The 21,767-nt window shown below is 39.1% G+C and overlaps 1 protein-coding gene across 3 annotated transcripts in view; it reads right to left on the bottom strand.

The window, feature by feature from the left end:
• Window positions 1-21,767, bottom strand: part of polr1b (RNA polymerase I subunit B) — a 59,639-nt gene that overhangs the window by 21,508 nt on the left and 16,364 nt on the right. For all 3 annotated transcript variants that reach the window (XM_073055994.1, XM_073055995.1, XM_073055993.1), the window contains exons 7-13: window positions 20,785-20,956; window positions 10,053-10,224; window positions 6,361-6,642; window positions 4,862-4,995; window positions 2,749-2,919; window positions 2,180-2,336; window positions 464-660 (exon numbers count right to left, since the gene is read on the bottom strand). In XM_073055994.1, coding sequence (XP_072912095.1) covers window positions 464-660; window positions 2,180-2,336; window positions 2,749-2,919; window positions 4,862-4,995; window positions 6,361-6,642; window positions 10,053-10,224; window positions 20,785-20,956 — 1,285 coding nt within the window. The remainder of the gene's footprint in view (window positions 1-463; window positions 661-2,179; window positions 2,337-2,748; window positions 2,920-4,861; window positions 4,996-6,360; window positions 6,643-10,052; window positions 10,225-20,784; window positions 20,957-21,767) is intronic.

Genomic DNA, 21,767 nt, shown 5'->3' with positions numbered 1-21,767 from the left:
GAACAGATTTTTCCCTTCAACCATTCAGTTCTCAAACCAACCAGCAAATCCTTAATCACTACACTTTTGCAACATTATGACTAAAGTCACTATGTACTAGTCGACCTTGGAGGGTGTTTTTTTTGTTCTAAATGCGTTATTGTTCTTGTAAAAATTGCGTATAATTTATGTATAATTTGTTTTTCTTGTGATGCAACCTGTCTGTGACACTGCTGTAAGTTTTTCACTGCAAGCATGCATTCATATACTTTGTACAAAACAATAAACTCAACTTTTGACTTCTTAAAAATAGAGGAAGTTCAGTTTTCTTTACTAAACATTCTCCAGTGATATGCAATAAAATTAGTTGCAGGCTCCTTTCATGGTAAGTAAATAATCACTGGTCTCAAACGTTCAAACAAATTGTCACAACGTGGATTAAGAGTTCAGAGGTTTGAATTCAGGAAAGTAAGTAAATACATACCATGGCATCTTCCATATCATATCCAGTGTATGAGATGACAGCTACAACAGCATTTGTTCCTATGGGATAGTTATCCATATTAAAGAAGTCATACATATGTGGTCGCACCAGGGGGCTCTGTGGCGTTTGAAGACGATACAGTTTGCTGTCAGATCTATCTGAGAAAGTGTATAAAGGAAACCCCATCGTTTGCTTCCCTAAGAGAAAGGAGAAATAAATCCACTGTTGGAAATACAATGGGAAATTGAAGATCCACTCATCAATACATAGAAAATACAGAATTCAAGCATGTATTTTGGTTGTATTAGTGAAGTTATGATCAATAATATTTTGCGGACAATATCTTCAACTGAGATAACACATAGGATCACGATGTTTGCAACCCGGATGGAGGCCATTCAGCCCTTCTAAATCCACACTAGCCCAATATAGAAGCAATTCAGCTAGTTTGATTCCTATATCCTTCCCTCCAGCCCTGCAATTTCTTTCCTTTGGAGTAGTTATCTGGCTCCCAAATACATGTCTCTGGAAGATGAGAAAATCTGTAGATGCTGAAAATCCAAGCAACACGCAGAAAATGACCAAGGTCTCAGCCCAAAACAATGACTGTTTACTCATTTTCATAGATGCTGCCTAGCCCACTGAGTTCCTCCAGCATTTTAGAGCATACGACCATAAGATATAGGAGCAGAATTAGGCCATCCGACCCATCGAGTCTGCTCTGCCACTTCATCATGGCTGATCCAATTGTCCTTTCAACCCCAATCTCCTGCCTTCTCCCCGTATCCCTTCATGCCCCGACCAATCAAGAATCTATCAACTTCTTCCTTAATATACATCGTCAGCTGGTCTCCACGGCTGCCTGAGGCAAAGAATTCCACAGATACAACACTCTCTAGCTAAAGAAGTTCTTCATCTCCATTCTAAAAGGATGTCCATCTATTCTGAGGTTGTGTCCTCTGGTGTTAAACTCTCCCACCATAGGAAACATCCTCTCCACATACACTTTATCAGGGCCTTTCACCATTCAATAGGTCTCAATGAGGTCACCCTCATTCTTCTGAATTCCACCGAATACAGGCCCAGAGCCATCAAATGTTCTTCATATGACATACTATTCAATCCTGGAATCATTTTCGTGAACCTCCTTTGAACCTTTCCAGTTTCAGAACATCCTTTCTTAGACAAGGGGCACAAAACTGCTCACAAAACTCCAAGTGAGGCCTCCGCAGTGCTTTATGAAGTCTCAACACTACGTCCTTGCTCTTGTATTCTATTTTGTGTGTAATGCCAGTATTGAATCTGCCTTCAGTACCTTACTCCCCTGCAGCGTGTACACAGCTCGAAGCACTCACTGCAAATAAAAAATTCATTCACCTTAACTTTAACTCTTTACCCAGATACATTTATTCTGTTCTCTTGGCTTGACCTTTGTATCATTGGAGCAGGTTGACTCCATCTATACCTTTTATTATTCTAAATACCCTCATCACACCCCTTCTCACCCTCCTCTTCTCCAAAGATCACTCTGGTCCATCAATCCACAAAGTTCCTCACTCCTGGTATCATTTTTGTAAATCTCTTCTGCATCCTCCCTAAATTCATAGATTTGTTTTTCCCTGCTCCTGAGAACTTCTCCAAACTCCTGACAACCTTTTCATTTCAGGGTTAAGACAGTACAACAGTTTACGGCGCAATTGTTCCCAGTTTACTCACCCATCTGACACTGGTACATGTTCCTGGGACTTTGGTTATGATCAGAGTAGGGGATGAAACTGGCCACAACACTCAGCATGCTGTGTGGAAAAAGCTCCTGATGGCTCGTTATTCCAGGCAAGATATCTGCCTCTGTAATGGCAATGTTCATGTACAGCTGCAGGATGACAAGATATTGTAAGTGTTTAGCACATATCTTGTTCCAATATTATAGGAAATTATTCAATACTGTTATAACAACCACTGAGTTGATTTTCAGACACATCTGCTCGTTTTCTTTGAGGCAACAACAATATTAGGTGGTTTAATCTACTTAAACCTCCAGAGGATTATTTAATCTTCATTTGTTACCTTTTCATTTTTACTTATAGAGTCAGCCATACAGTACGGAATCGGGTCCTTTGGCCTAACTGACCGTCTGACTGGGTTAATTTAGGTGCTAGGGTCAGTGTACTGAAGATAAGTTAAGCCCGAGGATCATCTCCATCTGAATCAGTTTAACCACTTAGTAAACAATGAATTAGATTTGTTCAGTCTTCATGTGGAAATTGCTGGGGAGGGGTTATTACCTGTTCAAGTGTTCCAATAAGCTCTTCTTTTCCCAAGGCCAAGTTTCTCACGGGTCTCATCATCCGGCACATGGTGGTGAAGAGGTACAAACCGGGGTAAATACCAGGCTTACCCATCATCGGAATAAGAACAATTTCAATCCATGAAGGGACTTTTTTCATTTGTAGAACCTATCAGCAAGACAAACTTAATGCAATTGCCATAAAGATCTTTATACTGTGATTCATTAATTCTGATCTTTTCTATTATTTACCATGATTGTTATAAACAAATCAATGCAGAGTTTCCTTGCAAACAGACAGGAAATGGTCTTGCCCTGTCTTTATTGAATAAGTGCAGCCGAGCAGAGTGGCAGCTTTGTGGGAGGGAAGTACAAGATGGTACTCGTCTCTGATCATTAACCAGGACATGGCACACCACTGTTAGACCCCTGCAAACTTTGGGTCATTGGCTTTCTATCATCGTCTAAGTTCACACATCAATAAGACTGCTCTCAGAAAGGTACTGCATGGAATTTTAACTCAATAAGCCATTAGCAATGTCAAAACCGGGAAAACGAGAAGAATTATTAATTCTTGTAAGCTTGGCACGATAACAGTGGTTGGGGCAGCACAGTAGGTGTAATGCTATTTATAATGCTAGTGATGGCCGACAAGGGTTCAATTCCCACCGCTGTCTGTAAGGCGCATTCTCCGTGACTGTGTGTGTTTCCTCTGGGTGCTCCAGGTTCTGCCCATGCTCCAAAGACTGACCATTAAGGTTAATGAGTTGTGGGTCTGCTATGTTGGTGCCGGAATGACCATGGCGACACAAATGGGAAATGAATCACTACCTAATTCATTCAGTGTTTGCTGCTTCTCCCTTCCCCTTTTCCCAACCATGGTTCCCCTCTCCCACTCAGTCCACAATAGAGACCCACATTGATCTGACACAGAACGACACATTTCACTGCACGTGACAAATAATGCAAACTTTTATCCTTAATTGCAGTAATTACGTGAAAGAATTTCAGCCATCTCTGTTGGCAGCTCAAGATTTACAGCACTGTGCAAAAGTCTACAGCACATATATATAGCTAGGGTGCCTAAGGCTTTTGCACAGTGCTGTAGTAACTTTATGTATTGCACTGTACTCCTGCTGCAAAAAATAAAACAATTTTCATGACCTATATGAGTGATGATAAACCTGATTCTGATATGGGTCTCTATTACGGACTGAGAGCAGGGAGAGGGGAATCATGGTTGGGAAAAGGGGAAGGGAGAGGAGAGGGAGCAGGAAACAGAGAGACATTCTGTAATGATCAATAAACCAATTGTTTGGAATCAAATAACCTTGTCTGGTGTCTCAGGGTGTGTATCAGCGGCAACCCACACCCCTGCCCCGGCACTCCTGTCCCACACTTTTCCTGCGGCACTCCACCCTCGCCATTACCAAACATCCTTTGCTCCCAGCAGGTTTACAAACTTGCTCTCAGCTCCTTGTTGATAAAGTACTGTACTGTACTGTACACCCTAGTGTGTACACACTCTCTGAATTATATAAATATATGCCTCATTAAATAAAGCAAAACTGTGTTTGCATGGGAAATCCCAAGCATTGGTGTCTGATTGCTATAGATGGCGCTCTACAAGGATGGGGAAAAACGTATTGCTTCCTTCTTTAATATCCTTCCATTTAAGGCAACGATATACATTTTTTTTTGTTGATATCCTCTTGCTTTTATCACGCACTTCCAAAATTACTGAACACAACCTCCAGTAAACCAATCAGCTACAGAAAGAAAAGTGGTTCTCCAGTTACCAAGGGCATATTTTCATTACCATATATGACAAGGGTGAAGTACTACTACTAACAGAAAACAAAATACCGAGAGGATTCTCAATTCCGTGCCACAGACACAGTGCTTGTCAGCTCAAGGACAAATCTCCTGACCAAGATGTTCAAATTTCCTAAACTCCCTTTATCAGCAACCAAACGGATTGGCAGCTGAGGAAAGGAGAAAATGCAAGTCTCTGCTAGATGGGGTGCAGTCATCAAGAAAGACCAGTGAGCCATTCCCGCCGGCAGCCGCCACATAAAATAGTTCAAAGAAAAAATAAAAACGATACCTACTTTGAAGTTGCGCAGTGCATCAGCAATACTCGGTCCTTTCTCTTTCTCTACCCAGCCCACTACGGCGCCATCCAGCAGAACCGGGTAGCACTCAGAGTACGGCTGGCTGGGCTTACCGTCTACGGGCGTAACACCTACAGAGCACACAGAGCACAACAGTTCACAGCACAATCTGAGCAAAGAACAAACTGGTGGGGGAACTCTCCACCAAATTCCAGTATCTCTCATGTCTGCACAGCTAAAGAGCTGCTGCAACAGCAGTATTTTCAATGATTATAAGATACTGCTGCTCCTTCAATCATGCAAGCCCTCCCTGGTTTACAAACTTATGGACATCCCATGTAAACAACCTTCCACAAATGTGATTAAATTCAAACAAGAACCATCCCCAGAACCCTTCTAATAAACCTGCACCCACTCTGAAGTTTTAACACTACTGAAGTGCAATTTCCAGAATGAGATGCGATTTGTTTTCTATGGTTGCGCACTGGCCGCCTAACAGGTTCAATCCTCACCTCTGACACCGCCTGTGTGGCATCTGCACACTCTCTATGACTTTTTCCAAGGGCTCTGGTTTTCTCCCACTTTTAATAGAGATGTGATCTGAATATCGGCTCATGGAAGACAGCAATCTCCATACGTCAGCTTTTATTCAGCTAAATATGGCTGGCTATGCCATATTTGCAGTATAATGTGCAGTCCTGGTCCTTTCACTAAAGGAAGGATGTGGAGGCTTTGGTGCAGAAAAGGTTCACTTGATGTTATGTGGATTAGAGTATTATCTACGAGAAGAGGTTGGGCAAACTTGGATTGTTTTCTCTGGAGTGTCAGAGGCAGAGGGGCAACCTAACAGAATTATATAAAATCATGAAAGGTGTACATAATCAGACATTTCCCCAGGACAGAAACATCAAAGACCAGAGGGCAGAGCTTTCAAGTGAGAGGAGATAATTCAAAGGAGGCTTACAAGGCAATTTCTTTTATTAAAACACAAAACAAGACGTTGCAGGTGCCTGGAAAACAGTCAGGGAAGGAGGTAAAAGCTGATAGGACAGCAAAATAAAAGAAACGTTGAGACAGGCACATAAATAGGCAGGGAATTATGAAGCACGTGCAGCCGATGGGATTTGTTTAAATTGGCATAATTGAGGGTACAGATCTCATGGGCCAAAGAGCATCTGGCTGTTTTGTACATGCCACCGCTTGTACTCATTGGGTTTGAAAAACAATCACCGGTCTCCTGTTTTTTTATTCTTTAGTACCTTTCAAATTTTTGCTCTCTATATTTGTCACTATAATTGTGCCCACAAATGCTTTTTACAAGAAGAAACAAAAACACCCTGTGTACAAATAGCAGGTACTTCCATTCAGTTTAATGGCTTAGGTGTACACTTTAGTATGCACAGTTGCAAGTTATGCATCAACATGAATTCTCAAAGGACTTTATACCGTAGTCATTCCTAGTTAGGAGAAAAACAATAAAGGTACAAATCACTTACCAAGTGCACAAAGCAGAGCTGGCAGAGAGACTGTACTTGACGTCTGGGTCACAATCTCACAAATTGCAGTCAAATGATTCATCAACCCACAGGGTTCTCCATCCGGAGTGTGCACAGGACAAAGGAAGCCCCAGGACTCTGGCAGCAACTTGCGTACAGAGGTGGTTCTCATCTTAGCAAAGGCCGCCCCTCTGTGTATACAGCGGAAGTGGGAAAGATAACGGATGAAATTCAACTTGTCCGCCACAATGCACAGACCCGAATCTTGCAGCATTCCCAAACCTTGGATCAGAAATGAATAACAAGATTAAAATGAATGTGTTAATTGCCAGGGTTAGGATTATTGCAAGAAATAAGGAAATACTTTATTTTGCAATGGATTTAGTCAGGTACATCTTGCATAATTTTTATTTACTTGGAAGTTATACAAATGTTTTTAACAAAGAGTGCTCTCAGGTACTTTTCAGTAACTTTTAAATAAATATCGTTGCAGTTAAATAGTTTTGAATGATTGGAAATAAAGAAAACAATTGCTTTTTCAGAACTTCTGTTCTACCTATACATCACAAGCAACAGGGCAAAAAATGAACCCCCTTGTAAATTCCCATCAGCTGTACATGCTGGAGCTGTTAACTACGAAGAATGACATTTCCTTAGGTGATATACAAGGTATATCCTGCAGATAAATACATTCACCACTATATCTTTCTGCTGTAATTATCAAGAATTGCTTATATGAAAACTATTTTCTTTTCTCATATTTCCCTTCCCTTGTAAAAGATGGCCATTCCAGCATCAAATCTATGCTGGCACTCTGATTCCCATCAGTCCCATTCTCCTCACTTACTAAAGTCTTTTTTTAATGTTTTTTTTATTTTGCTGGGAGCAAAGGATGTTGGGAATGGCAAGGGTGGAGCACTCTGGGACAAGAGGCAGAGGAGGAGTGTCGGGGCATGGTGTGGCGCGGGTGGCAACATGCCCAGCCCCAAGACACCAGGCAAGGTCATTTGATTCCAAATAAATGGAATATTGATCATTACAGAATCTCTCTGGTGCTGCCCACTCCCTCCCCTCACCCTTCCCCTTTTCCTCTCATTGCCCCCTGCCCACTCTCAGTCCACAATAGAGACCCATATCTGATCCAGGTTTATCAGCACTCACCTTTGTCATGAAACTTTTGGGGTTTTTTTTGTCACGGTAGTAAAGTGCAATACATAAAATTACTACAGTATTGTGCAGAAGTCTTAGTCACACTAACCATTTATACATGCCTAAGACCTTTGCACAGTACTGTATTTCCCTATAATCTGTTCTCCTATGAACACGTGCATCTTCTCCTAACACCCACTTATAGCAGAGGCAATTTACAGCAGTGAGTTAATCCACCTGAACATCACTGGGACGTGGGGGGGGGGAAGACAAGATCACTCGAGGAAAATGCACACAGTCACTTCAGAGAGACTACCAGGAGTCAGATTAAGCCTGAAATGCAGGAGCAGCACTACAACAGCACTAACTGCTGTACCACTGTGCCACTCAGCTAGCAGGTTTTTGCCAAATGCCAAAACATAATTTGCCAATATTAATGGGTGATCAGGAATTAAAAAAATGTAATTAGGTTTACTCCAGTGCACATTCAGTTAATGGAAATAAAAATTCATTTTCTTTTCTGGGCAAAACCCCCTATCATCCAAGAGAGAATAATATTTTTTGGAATCGGACTTCAATCAATTTTCATGTTCACTGCCCTTAGATTATATAAATAATTAACAAACTTTAAATACAGCATAATGTGACCAGCTATCCAAATATTCATGCAATAAAAAGAAAGGTGATTTATCATAATCCTTATTTTGCTGTTTTCATGTGCTGTTTTAATTTATCCAAGTCTAGTCAATGTGTTATGTTTTAAATTCAAACAGAGATGCCAATACTCCCATCAAAGCTGGAAGGATTTTTCTCTATACACCTGGGACTTTGATAGTCCCAAACTAGCAGACTTGCTGGACTACAGAATAAAATCATTAATACCTAAAAACATTTTGCTTACGTGCTGCATCTTGCTTCCATTCTGAACTAATGAGTAGGGGGACGCAGAATCATCAACATATCCAAACAATCTGGTGCTAGATTAAGAGTTCCACCATACTACAATTATAGACAATAGACAATAGGTGCAGAAGTAGACCATTCGGCCCTTCGAGCCTGCACCGCTATTCTGAGATCATGGCTGATCATCTACTATCAATACCCAGTTCCTGCCTTGTCCCCATATCCCTTGATTCCCCTATCCATAAGATACCTATCTAGTTCCTCCTTGAAAGCATCCAGAGAATTAGCCTCCACTGCCTTCCGAGGCAGTGCTTTCCAGACCCCCACAACTCTCTGGGAGAATAAGTTTTTCCTTAACTCTGTCCTAAATGACCTACCCCTTATTCTCAAACCATGCCCTCTGGTACTGGACTCTCCCAGCATCCGGAACATATTTCCTGCCTCTATCTTGTCCAACCCCTTAATAATCTTATATGTTGCAATCAGATCCCCTCTCAATCTCCTTAATTCCAGCGTGTACAAGCCCAGTCTCTCTAACCTCTCTGCGTAAGACAGTCCTGACATCCCAGGAATTAACCTTGTGAATCTACGCTGCACTTCCTCTACAGCCAGGATGTCCTTCCTTAACCCTGGAGACCAAAACTGTACACAATACTTCAGGTGTGGTCTCACCAGGGCCCTGTACAAATGCAAGAGGATTTCCTTGCTCTTGTACTCAATTCCCTTTGTAATAAAGGCCAACATTTCATTAGCCTTCTTCACTGCCTGCTGCATTTGCTCATTCACCTTCAGTGACTGATGAACAAGGACTCCTAGATCTCTTTGTATTACTCCCTTACCTAACTCTACACCGCTCAGATAATAATCTGCCTTCCTGTTCTTACTCCCAAAGTGGATAACCTCACACTTATTCACATTAAACGTCATCTGCCAAGTATCTGCCCATTCACCCAGCCTATCCAAGTCACCCTGAATTCTCCTAACATCCTCATCACATGTCACACTGCCACCCAGTTTAGTATCATCAGCAAACTTGCTGATGTTATTCTCAATGCCTTCATCTAAATCGTTGATGTAAATCGTAAACAGCTGTGGTCCCAATACTGAGCCCTGTGGCACCCCACTAGTCACCACCTGCCATTCCGAGAAACACCCATTCACCGCTACCCTTTGCTTTCTATCTGCCAACCAGTTTTCTATCCATGTCAATATCTTCCCCCCCAATGCCATGAGTTCTGATTTTACCCACCAATCTCCTATGTGGGACCTTATCAAATGCCTTCTGAAAATCGAGGTACACTACATCCACTGGATCTCCCTTGTCTGACTTCCTGGTTACATCCTCGAAAAACTCCAATAGATTAGTCAAGCATGATTTGCCCTTGGTAAATCCATGCTGGCTCGGCCCAATCCTATCACTGCTATCTAGATAGATTGCTATCTAGACAATTGTTGCGTTGGTTGAAGAAGAACAACAGAAGCTTTACTAATTGGTACAAGTAACTGATTAAATAATATGTAATTTCTGTTTAAAGCTATAAAATATATTTGATTAAGTCACATTTAGATGCAGGTAGAATTTTCCCACTGACTCCGCCAGCTGCACGAAGCACTTGGACACTTTACAGCGGAATACTCACCTGATTTTGAGCGCAGGTTTCCTGTGGCCAAGAGGTATTCAAATGGGCGCGTCAGATCTGCCACCAAGTTAAACACCTTCATCAGGTTTTCAGAATTAATTTGGATGGCTCCTTTCTGGCTCTTTTTGTCCAGCGCTAGTTTTATGGATTGCAACCAGAACTCCATCTTCTCCTGCAAGCAATAATCTTATTTTTATATGATTATCACACGTACCGAGATACAGTAAAAAGCTGCCCAGATCATTCTATATACAAGTACATCAAGATTGCACAAAAGGAAAATATTAACAATGCAGCGATTAGTGCTACAATTACAGAGAAAGTGCAATGCATTATATAATAAACTGCAATGATCATGAGTTCGACTGGGAGATCAAGGGGTCATCTTTATCATATATAAAGTCCATTTAAAAGTCCCTTAACAGCAGGATAGAAGCTGCCCTTGAGCCTGGCGGTATATGTCCCTATGGTTTTGTATCTCTTCCCAAAAGAAGGTGCAGGGTGAGGGGAGCAGGAAAGGAGAAGGAGGACAGAGTTACTGGTATCAACATGAACTCAAATGGCAACTACAATCAAAAATTTAGTGGAATTCTATAGTACACAACTTGCCCGTCACTCTTCTCTGAACTACACTAACTAATCGAGCAGTGAGCCAGCATAGTTGTATCTATTTCCAAATTAGGTTAAATACAAACTACACCAGAGACTGCTGAACCTCAGTAAACAGAGTGGAAATCTGCCTTGTGCCACCATGCGAGCAGTTCAGAGAAGCTGTCACTAAGAGTTAGGAGCATCAGCATCTTCCCGAAGGAGTGAACAATGCTGGGTCACAAAAAGGGAAAAATAAATTATTCAACAATAGGATTTAGATAAAGTAGCATGTGGGGGACGTCACGTGATGACGTAGGATCGAGACGCTGGAACCCAGCCCTCCCGTAAAAAATCAATAAATTAATACTTAAATGAAGAAGAACTAGCCAATACTTTCATAAGGTTACTTATAAATTACTCTGGATTGTTTCAAGCTATGCCTCATAGACAGAGGACGAAGAAAAATACTACCGCGAAGACAGCTGAAGTTCGAAAAGAATCAAGGCCTACTTCTACCGAAGAACCGCGGACTCAGGTACAACACGCTACTGGCGAAATGGAACAGGAAACTGCAGCAACATCGGCCATTTCGAAAGGAAAAGATCAACGAGAACTGCGCAAGCTTACAGGAGTGAGCATGCGCGAACGAGAACAGCAAAAACTACAAATCCCAACAGCGACTTCAACTGAAAGTGACAGCGACTCTGAGAGAGAATCAGACTCTCTGGAACAACCAGGTAAAGACGGAGATGAGAAGTCCTTTGAAAATATATACAAGATTTTGAGGCAAATAATGCATAAATTAAAAGCATTAAAAGTAATTAAAAGTAACCAAAAAGTAATGAAAGAAAAAATGATGAGTATGGAGGCTATGTTTGATAATATGACAAAGAAACAAGAAAAAAAGAAACAAGAAAAAATGGAAAAGAAAATTACAGATTTGGAAATGAAAATGGAAGACATGGATGGAAGAATGAAGGAAATGGAAGTAGATAATATTGCCTGGACATCAGAAAGAAAACAACTCGTGGAAAAAATGGATAAACTTGAAAATTTTAATAGACGCAACAATATTAAAATTGTTGGACTTAAAGAAGGCATCGAAGGAGAAGACCCAATAAAATTTTTTCAAAAATGGATTCCTGAAAAATTGGAAATGGGGGAAGAATTTTCAATTGAGATTGAAAGGGCACACAGAGCTTTAAGACCAAGATCTCAAGATGAACAAAATCCGCGATCAATTTTGATAAGATGTTTAAGATACCAGGATAAAGAAAAGATTTTGAGGGCGGCTGCCCAAGGTGCCAAAAGAAGAAAGGGTCCATTGATGATAGCAGAGAAACCAGTTCTTTTTTATCCTGATATAAGTTATAACCTTTTGAAGAGAAAGAAAGAATTTAATTCAGCAAAAAAAATTTTATGGGAAAAAGGTTATAAATTTTTAATGCGCCACCCAGCAACACTGATAGTTTTTCTGGAAGAGGGAAAAAAATTTTTTTCCGATTATCGAGATGCGGAGGTGTTCGCACAAAAACTTCCATCTACTCGCTAATTCAACGTAGAGACTTATAAATGTAATGGTTAAAGACGAAGATAGAGACAGCGAATGGAATTGATGGACATTTAAGGACGATACAAGGGAGAAAAGTAAAATTTTAGAAATGTTAATTGAGAAGAATGTGTTTTTTTTCTTTCCTTTTCTTATATATACACTTTTTACGTTGCGGGGGGGATGGGGAGCTTTGAATCGGTTACTACGGGATTCACGTGTGTAATCATGGCGATTGCCACGACCCGTACAACAGAGGGGGGTAATGTTGTGTTTTTTTTCTTTCACAACATTAGTAGGGGGGTATTTTGTTTTTTTCCTTATACTCTATTTTTCTTTTACTTTTTTGCCTGGATGATTGGTGGGGACACACATAGCAACATGGAGACTTCTAAAAGGATTTCCCAAGATACCATGAAAGTTGAAAGATTAGGTATTATTATAGATTGGAGTAACATAATTAAAAATAATGACTAACTTATTGAATTTTTTAAGTTTTAATGTTAATGGGCTTAATGGACCAGTAAAAAGAAAAAGAATTTTAACATATATTAAAAAAATGAAAATAGACATAGCTTTCTTACAAGAAACTCATTTAACGGACATAGAACATCAGAAATTAAAAAGAGACTGGGTTGGAAATGTTATTGCAGCTTCATTTAATTCAAAGGCGAGAGGAGTTGCAATATTGGTTAATAAAAACTTACCAATTAAAATACAAAATGTATTAATTGATTCGGCAGGAAGATATTTAATTATACATTGTCAAATTTTTTCAGAACTATGGACACTTATGCATATTTATGCACCAAATGAAAACGATGTAAAATTTATACAGGAGGTTTTTCTGAATTTGGCTAATGCACATGATAAAATATTAATAGGTGGAGATTTTAATTTTTGTCTAGATCCAGTTTTAGATAGATCAATAAAGGCTACTACAAAATCAAAAGTAGTAAAACTAACTCTATCATTGATGAAAGATCTAAATTTGATTGATATATGGAGAAGAATCAATCCAAAAGAAAGAGATTATTCATTTTATTCAAATAGACATAAAACATATTCAAGGATAGATTTTTTCTTATTATCAACGAATATTCAAGATAGAGTGAAAAATGTGGAATATAAAGCAAGAATATTGTCTGATCACTCTCCTTTAATAATGACAATGATTATGATAGATAAAGAGGAATCAATTTATAGATGGAGATTTAATTCAATTTTACTAAAACGACAGGATTTTTGTGATTTTATGAAAAAACAGATTCAGTTCTTTTTAGATACAAATTTACATTCAGTTGATGATAAATTCATACTGTGGGAAACAATGAAGGCATATTTGAGAGGTCAGATAATAAGTTATACTTCTAAAATTAAGAAGGAATATATGATAGAAATAGATCAATTGGAAAAAGAGATTATAAAATTAGAAAAAGAATCTCAAAGAAATATGACAGAAGAAAAACGAAGACAACTTATCAATAAGAAGTTAAAATACAATACACTCCAGACTTATCGAACAGAAAAAGCAATTATGAGAACTAAACAGAGATATTATGAACTAGGTGAAAGATCACATAAGGTCCTTGCATGGCAATTAAAAACAGATCAGGTTTCCAAAACAATAAATGCAATCCGAACAAAAGTGAATAAGGTTACTTATAAGCCTCTAGAAATTAATGAGGCTTTTAAGAACTTTTATTCTGAGTTGTATAAATCAGAATCAAAAAACGATGATGCTAAGATAGAAAGATTTTTAGCACAAATAACTCTTCCAAAATTAGATATGGAAGAACAGAAGGGATTAGGTATGCCTTTTACAATGAAGGAAGTTGAAGAAGCTCTAGGATCACTTCAAAGTAATAAATCCCCAGGAGAAGATGGTTTTCCGCCTGAATTTTATAAAAAGTTTAAAGATTTATTAATTTCTCCTTTTATGGAGTTAATACATCAAGCGGAAAGAACACATAGACTTCCAGAATCTTTTTCAACAGCTGTTTTAATAGTGTTGCCAAAAAAAGATAGAGATCTTCTAAAACCAGCATCATATAGACCTATTTCTTTATTAAATACTGATTATAAAATAATAGCAAAAATCTTATCTAATAGATTATCTAAATGTTTACCAAAATTAGTGCATATGGATCAAACAGGATTTATCAAAAATAGACAATCGGCAGATAATGTAACCCGATTAATTAGTATAATCCATTTAGCGCAAAAGAGGGAGGAAATGAGTGTGGCAGTTGCTTTAGATGCAGAAAAAGCGTTTGATAGATTGGAATGGGATTTTTTATTCAAGGTATTGGAAAAATATGGATTAGGAACACCATTTATAAGATGGATTAATACCTTGAATACTAATCCCAAAGCTAAAGTAGTGACGAATGGTCAAATTTCGACACCATTTCAGTTAACAAGATCAACTAGGCAAGGTTGTCCATTATCACCTGCTTTGTTTGTGTTGGCAATAGAGCCATTAGCTGAATTAATTAGAATGGATCCAGATATTAAGGGTTTTAGAGTTAATCAGGAAGAATATAAGATTAATTTATTTGCTGATGATGTTCTACTTTATTTAACAGATCCATTACACTCATTGGGTAAATTATCTTATAGACTAGAAGAATATGGGAAAATATCAGGTTATAAAGTAAATTGGGATAAAAGCGAAATTTTACCTCTTACTAATGGAGACTATAGTCAATGTCGATTAATAACTCAATTTAGATGGCCGGCAAATGGTATAAAATATTTAGGTATAAGAATTGATAATGACACAAAAAACTTATATAAATTAAACTATTTACCACTTTTAAAAAAAATTCAGGAGGATCTTGATAAATGGATGGCATTACCAATAACATTAGTAGGTAGAGTAAATACTATAAAAATGAATATATTCCCTAGACTACAATATTTATTTCAATCATTACCAATACAATTACCCCAGAAGTTTTTTCAAGAGATAAATAAATATGTGAGGAAGTTTCTTTGGAAAGGTAAGATGTCAAGAATATCGTTGGAAAAATTGACATGGAAATTTGATCTAGGAGGGTTACAACTTCCAAATTTTAAGAACTATTATAAAGCAAATCAACTTAGATTTATTGCATCTTTTTTTGAGAAAGATAAACCGGCATGGATTAGAATAGAACTGGACAAAATAGGAGAAAACGTACCAGAAGATTTTATATATAAATGGGAATCTAAATGGATACGGGAAAAGAAAGAATCTCCTATATTAAAACATTTGATTGATTTATGGAATAAGATAAATGTTGATGATGAGACAAAAAAATCTTTATTAGCAAAGAGATCTTTAATTCAAAATAGACTTATTCCTTTTACAATGGACAATCAACTTTTATATAATTGGTTTCAACAAGGGATTAAATATATAGGAGATTGTTTTGAAGGAGGTATATTAATGTCATTTGATCAACTAAAGAATAAATATAAAATATCAAATAACACTTTATTTTGTTACTTTCAATTAAGGGCTTATATAAGAGAAAAACTAGGTCAAACAATGTTATTGCCGAAATCTAAAGAAATAGAAATTTTAATTCAAAAAGGAAATATTAAAAAATTTATATCTTGTATGTATAATTTGATTCAAAACCAGGCAACTAAACAAGGAGTCCATAAGTCAAGACAAAAATGGGAAAGTGATTTGAATATTAAAATTGAAGAAACAAATTGGTCAAGACTGTGTCTTGACAGTATGACAAATACAATAAATGTTCGGTTAAGATTAGTGCAATATAATTTTTTACATCAATTATATATTACACCACAAAAAATAAATAAATTAAATCCAAGTTTATCTGATCAGTGTTTCCGATGTAACCAAGAAACTGGTACATTTTTACATTCTACATGGTCTTGCTCTAAAATTCAACCTTTTTGGACAAATTTAAGACTTTTATTGGAACAAATTACGGGAATAAAACTTCCTCATAATCCAATATTACTTTTACTAGGTGATATTGAAGGGACAAAACCAAAACTCAAACTTAATAAATATCAGAAAGAATTTATAAAAATTGCGCTGGCTGTAGCCAAAAAGGCTATTGCAATTACTTGGAAATCAGATACATATTTAAGTATAGATTGTTGGAAAAAAGAAATCTATGGCTGTATTCCATTAGAAAAAATTACTTATAACTTAAGAGATAAATATGAAACATTTTTGAAAATCTGGGGCCCTTATTTACAAAAGACAGGATTAAATATATAGGTGCTCTGAAGAGAAAATTAATGGCTACTTGGGGAAAGAAATAAATACATATACTAAAGTTATTAAGAACTCCATGGAGCATGTGGAGACCTTCCAACAACCAGGCACTCTTTCTTTCTTTCTTTTCTTTCTTTCTTAATTTTTTTTATATAGGGAAGTTAGGGGGGAGGGATTAAGGGGAGGGGGGAAGGGTCACATATCCTTTTTTCTTCACTTGTAATCATTTAAAAATTTAATTAAATAAAATTTAGAAAAAAAAAGTAGCATGTGAAAAAATATGGAAGTTTAATTGAATAGTTAAAAAAGTAATTCTGGTGGATTTTTTTCCAAACTTGGCTGCCTAGTGCCGTATATATAACTCCCATGGGAAGTACTGATGCTATGCTTCCATTAAAGGCAAGTCATGAAGGTCAACGAAAGGATAAATGTGACAATATTCAAACACATCAGCAAGGAGTGTCAATTTACTGGCCAATATGTTACTGAAAAAGGTTTCAGCTTTTAGGTTTTGTTTATTAGTTTACCCGGAATATGAGATCAGTGTAGTATTGAGGAAGTCATTCAAATGAAGTGGCTAGTACTATGACTGACACTATCTGTTGGACATGCCCCACCTTACTCAAACACACATTAAAGAGCCAGTATTATGATTCAGTGAATTCACCTGATTATCTAGCCCAACTCCACTTTCAACTGTTACACTGTGCCCCCTCCTTTTTGAGAATCGCAAGATCGCTATTAAGTCAGGTCAGGAGACCCAGGAAATGAGAGAGAGAGGTTTGGAATGTCCTGGCCCTCAGCGATACAAAGCCAAGGGAAACGGCCATTGTCTCTTGCAGACGGAATTGTGTATTGAGTACTGTGCTATTTATTTGAAGCCCTCAGGGAATGACCAAAAGTGGGCTGGTTGAGGGGAGGCATCCCTCCACCCTGATTGACATCGAGACCCTGTGAGTCAGGATAAAAGAGGGTCTGGGGAACAGCCCCTTCAGACGCACCAGAAGAAACGCTAGAAATCCTGTAACAGCGTAATAGCGAAAGCCGGTGGAAAGCCCACGTGCGTCCTTTTCCATTTGCCTCGGAATTGGTGGGCCTTCCCACGGAAGAACGGCTTTAGCTAAACATCATAAAGGGAATGGGCAAGTTTTAAACACTCTCTCTTGACTCCAACCAAAGGCTGCAGCCTGCAGCTTGAATGAACTTGAGTGACTTTTATATTTCCATCGGACAATACATTATCCCCTAGACAACGATAGAGCTATTTCTTATTGATTATTATTATACTCGCGCTTTTAGATTTAGTATTGACGACATATATTATCTGTATGTTTGCATTGCTATTATTTTTGTGTATTTTTATCAATAAATACTGTTAAAAATAGTACCATCAGACTTCAACGGACCTCTCTATCTTTGCTGGTAAGTGACCCAGTTACAGGGTACGTAACACAACTAAAACAGAATAACCTGCTGCTCATACATACAAACAGCACAATACTGCGGAACAAGGATAATTTCATTGGTGCTTGCCTTCCATCCTAGCAGCTCTGCATTTCTGCCAGTCCCAACAAGATCCCGCATCTCTCTCACCTCGCCTTTCAGCATTTCATAGATTTCATTCCCTCTGCATCTCTTCCCCAGTCTATTTGACATAACCATAAAAGATGCGTTTTACTTCTTCCCTTCTCCACATCCAGAGACCCAAATGGTCTTTCCAAATGAAGCAGTGATTTACTTGGACCCCTTCTGACATGTGTACTGCATTTGGTGTTCAAACAATGGTGTCCTCTACACTGGCAGAGCCAAATGCAGTTGGGTGACCTCTTTGCACAGGGGCGACTAGATGCTTTTGCCGATTCTCACTAATTCTCCATTCAACTCTGACCTGTCTTTCTGTCACTTCCTCCACAATGAAACCCAATACTAGTTTGAGAGACAGCGCATCAGCTCCTAGTCAGGAATGCTGCGGCCTTTTGGACTCAATATCAAATTCTGTGGATATTGGCTCAAGTTTTCTCTCTATGCGAGTACATCCTGATCTGTTGAAGTCTGCTATAGGCATTGTGCATCTTTGTTTGTATTATCACTTGCTGACTCAGAAGCAAGTATCACCAAATCAGCCCAATGCTTCATACTCTATGACCAAACTAAAAAAGGCACGTGATCATAAACACGAGAAATTCTGCAACACACACAAAATGCTGGAGGAACTTGGCAGGTCAAACAGCATCTATTTAAATGAATAAACCATTGATGTTCCGGGCTGAGACACTACTTCAGGACTGGAAAGAAAAGGTGAAGGCACCAGAATAAAGAGGTGGGGAGGGGGGGGGGGGGGAGGAGATTAGCTGGAAGGTGATAGGTGAACCCAGGTGTGTAGGAAAGGTAAAGGGCTGGAGAGGAAGGAATCCAATAGGAGAGGAGAGTGGACCTTAGGAAAACGGGAAGGAGGGGGGAACCCAGAAAGAGATGATAGGGAGATGAAAGAGGTAAGAGGCCAGAATGGTGAACAGAAGAGGAGAGGGCAAGGGGGGTGGGGGAGGGAGGGAATTTGTTTTACCAGAAGAAGAAATCAATATTCATGCCAGACAGTTGGAGGCTACCCAGATGGAATACAAGGTGTTCTTCCTTCACCCTGTGGGTGGCATAAGAGGAAGCCAAGGACCAACACGTCAAAATGGGAATTGGAATTTAAATGTTCAGCTACCGGGAAGTTCCACTTTTGGTAGATGGGAGTGGAGGTGCTAGATTAAGTAGTCCCCCAAGTTACAACAGGTCTCACCAACGTACAGGAGGCACTGGGAGAAATGGACACAATAGATGACCCCAGCAGATTTGCAGGTGAAGTGTTGCCTCACCTGGAAGAACTGTTTGGGGTCTGAATGGAGGTGAATGGGAGGGTGTAGCACTTAGACCAGTATCAGGGATAAGTGCCAGGAGGAAGATTACTGGGAAGGCACAAGCGGACAAGGGAACCACCAGAGGGAGAATCCCTGCAGAAATTGGAGGTGGGGGGAGGTAACTATATGTTTGAAGTAGCATTCCTTTGCAGATGGCAGAAGCTGTGGAGAATGATGTGTTGGATGCAAAGGCTTGCAGGCTGGTAGGACAAGAGGAACTCTTTCACTGTTAAGGTAGCGGGAAGATGGAGTGAGCGCAGATATTCGGGAAATGGAGGAGAGGCGGGTGAGGGCAGCATCAACGGTGGAGGAAGGGAAACTCCGTTCTTTGAAGGAGGAGGGCATCTCTGGTGTACTGGAAAAGAAAGCCTCACCCTGGGAAGAAATACAGCAGAAATGAAGGAACTGGGAAAAGAGAATAACATTTTTACAGGAGACAGGGAGGGAAGAGGTTTAGTCAAGGCAACCATTGGAATTGGTAGGTTTATAAAAGATGTCAGTAGACAGTTTGTCTCCAGAGATGGAAACAGAGAAGTCAAGAAAGGGGAGAGAGGTGTCAGAAACGCATCAAGTGAATTTAGCAGCAGGGTGGAAGTTGGAGGCAAAGTTGAAGAAATTAACGGGCTTAGCATAGGTGCATGAAACGTCCATGCAGTCATCAGTGTAGCCCAGGAAAAGTTTGAGAACATTACGGGTAAGGTTTTGAATAAGGACAAAGCTAATGAAGAGGCAGACATAACTGGGGCCAATGCAGGTGCCCATGGCTATTCCTCGAGTCTGGAGAAAGTGTGAGGAGTTGAAGGAAAAACTGTTGAGGGTGAGGACCAGTTCAGCCAGACAGAGGAAGGTGGTGGTGGAAGTGAACTGGTAGGTTCTTTTACTAAGAAAGAAGCAGAGGTTTTCAAGGCCTTCTTGATAGTGTACAGGGATTGGACATCCATGGTGAAAATGAGGCAGTCAGTGAGGAAATCGACAGCATGTCTTCAATTGTCATGCTTTCTTTTCAAATCTTTTTATTATCAATCCAAAATTATCAAGAGTACATCGAAGTAAACATCACTTACAATGTCTCAAAGAAAAAAAGACATTCATATTAAAAGATCGAAAACATTTTTGTGACAAAAAGAAAAAAAAAAGAAAAAACCCTACTAAAGGAAAAGAAAGTGAAACAAACCCATTGGGTGTTCAACCCCGGAGCCGTGCGTCATAGAAAAAAAAGATAAACATCAAACCGCCAGCAAAAAAAAATACAACATTTACAGCTAGATCATGAAGGAAATCTATCAATTAACTCAATTGTCATGCTTTGTTTCTTTCCACTCAGAATTAAACATTTCACAAACTCAAAAATTAAAATCAGGAAAAATATTGTTAGCTACATTAGTAATGACTCTAAGTAGAGAATGCAAATAATATACATATTCCAAGCCATTCCTAGTCACTAACCTTCAAAAACATCAGATAGAGCTGGCCAGGAGTCAATACTTCATGATTTATTAAACTGTCTGGATTCTCTTCCTGACATTCACCCTTGGCGAATGAGAACAACTTCCGGGTCATCAAGCAGAGCAGATAAAACTTCTCCACATTGGACTTCAAGTGTATACACAGGCAGTGACTGTGGGTAAACAGGCAGAGCGTAATCTTCTATACAGTATGCATTCACTGTAGCAAAGTTACATTACATTTATTTTACAGTTCTATTTCACAACACCCCACGACCATTACGTTATCACTTCCTGTCAGTCACCTGATACACAGACACTCTTGTACCTGTAACTGTACACATACAGCTTTTAGTGCCCAAGACATTTACAAAATATTATATTTGTCAATGTGGAGCAGAGAGCAAGTTGTAAACCTGGTGGAAGCACAGGATATTGGGAATAGCGAGCACAGAGTGCCACATGAGGGGTGTGGAACAGGTGGCAGAGGAGTGCCAGGTGGAGGGGTGGTGTGGGTGCAGTCACACCCGGCCCTGAGACACCAGGCAAAGTCACTTGATTCCAAACAATTGGTTTATTGATCATTACAGAATGTCTCTCCGGTGCTTTCCAGTCACCCCCTTCTCCCTTCCCCTCTTCCTGAGCATGATTCCCCTCCCTACTCTCAGTCCACAATAGAATACCATACCAGAATCAGGTTCAACATCACTCACATACGTCATGAATTTTTTTTGTGTGGCAGCAGTACAATGCGGTACATAAAATTACCTCAGTACTGTGCAAAAGTCCTGGGCACCCTAACATGTGCCTCAGACTTTTTTTTTTAAACACAGTACTGAACAACCTATTATATAGGCTATCTTATATCTTTATATTTATTGTTTTTTGTCATTGTGTTCTTTATCTTATTGTGTTTTTTGAGCTGCTTCTGATCTGGAGTAATAATTACTTCGTTCTATTTGACAAGTGTCTACTGGAAATGAC

The sequence above is a fragment of the Hemitrygon akajei genome, chromosome 9 (genome assembly GCF_048418815.1).
Source record: "Hemitrygon akajei chromosome 9, sHemAka1.3, whole genome shotgun sequence".
NCBI classification, from domain to species: domain Eukaryota; kingdom Metazoa; phylum Chordata; class Chondrichthyes; order Myliobatiformes; family Dasyatidae; genus Hemitrygon; species Hemitrygon akajei.
The sequence above is the reverse complement of the archived record's forward strand: the minus strand, read 5'-3'. Positions and strand labels throughout refer to the sequence as shown.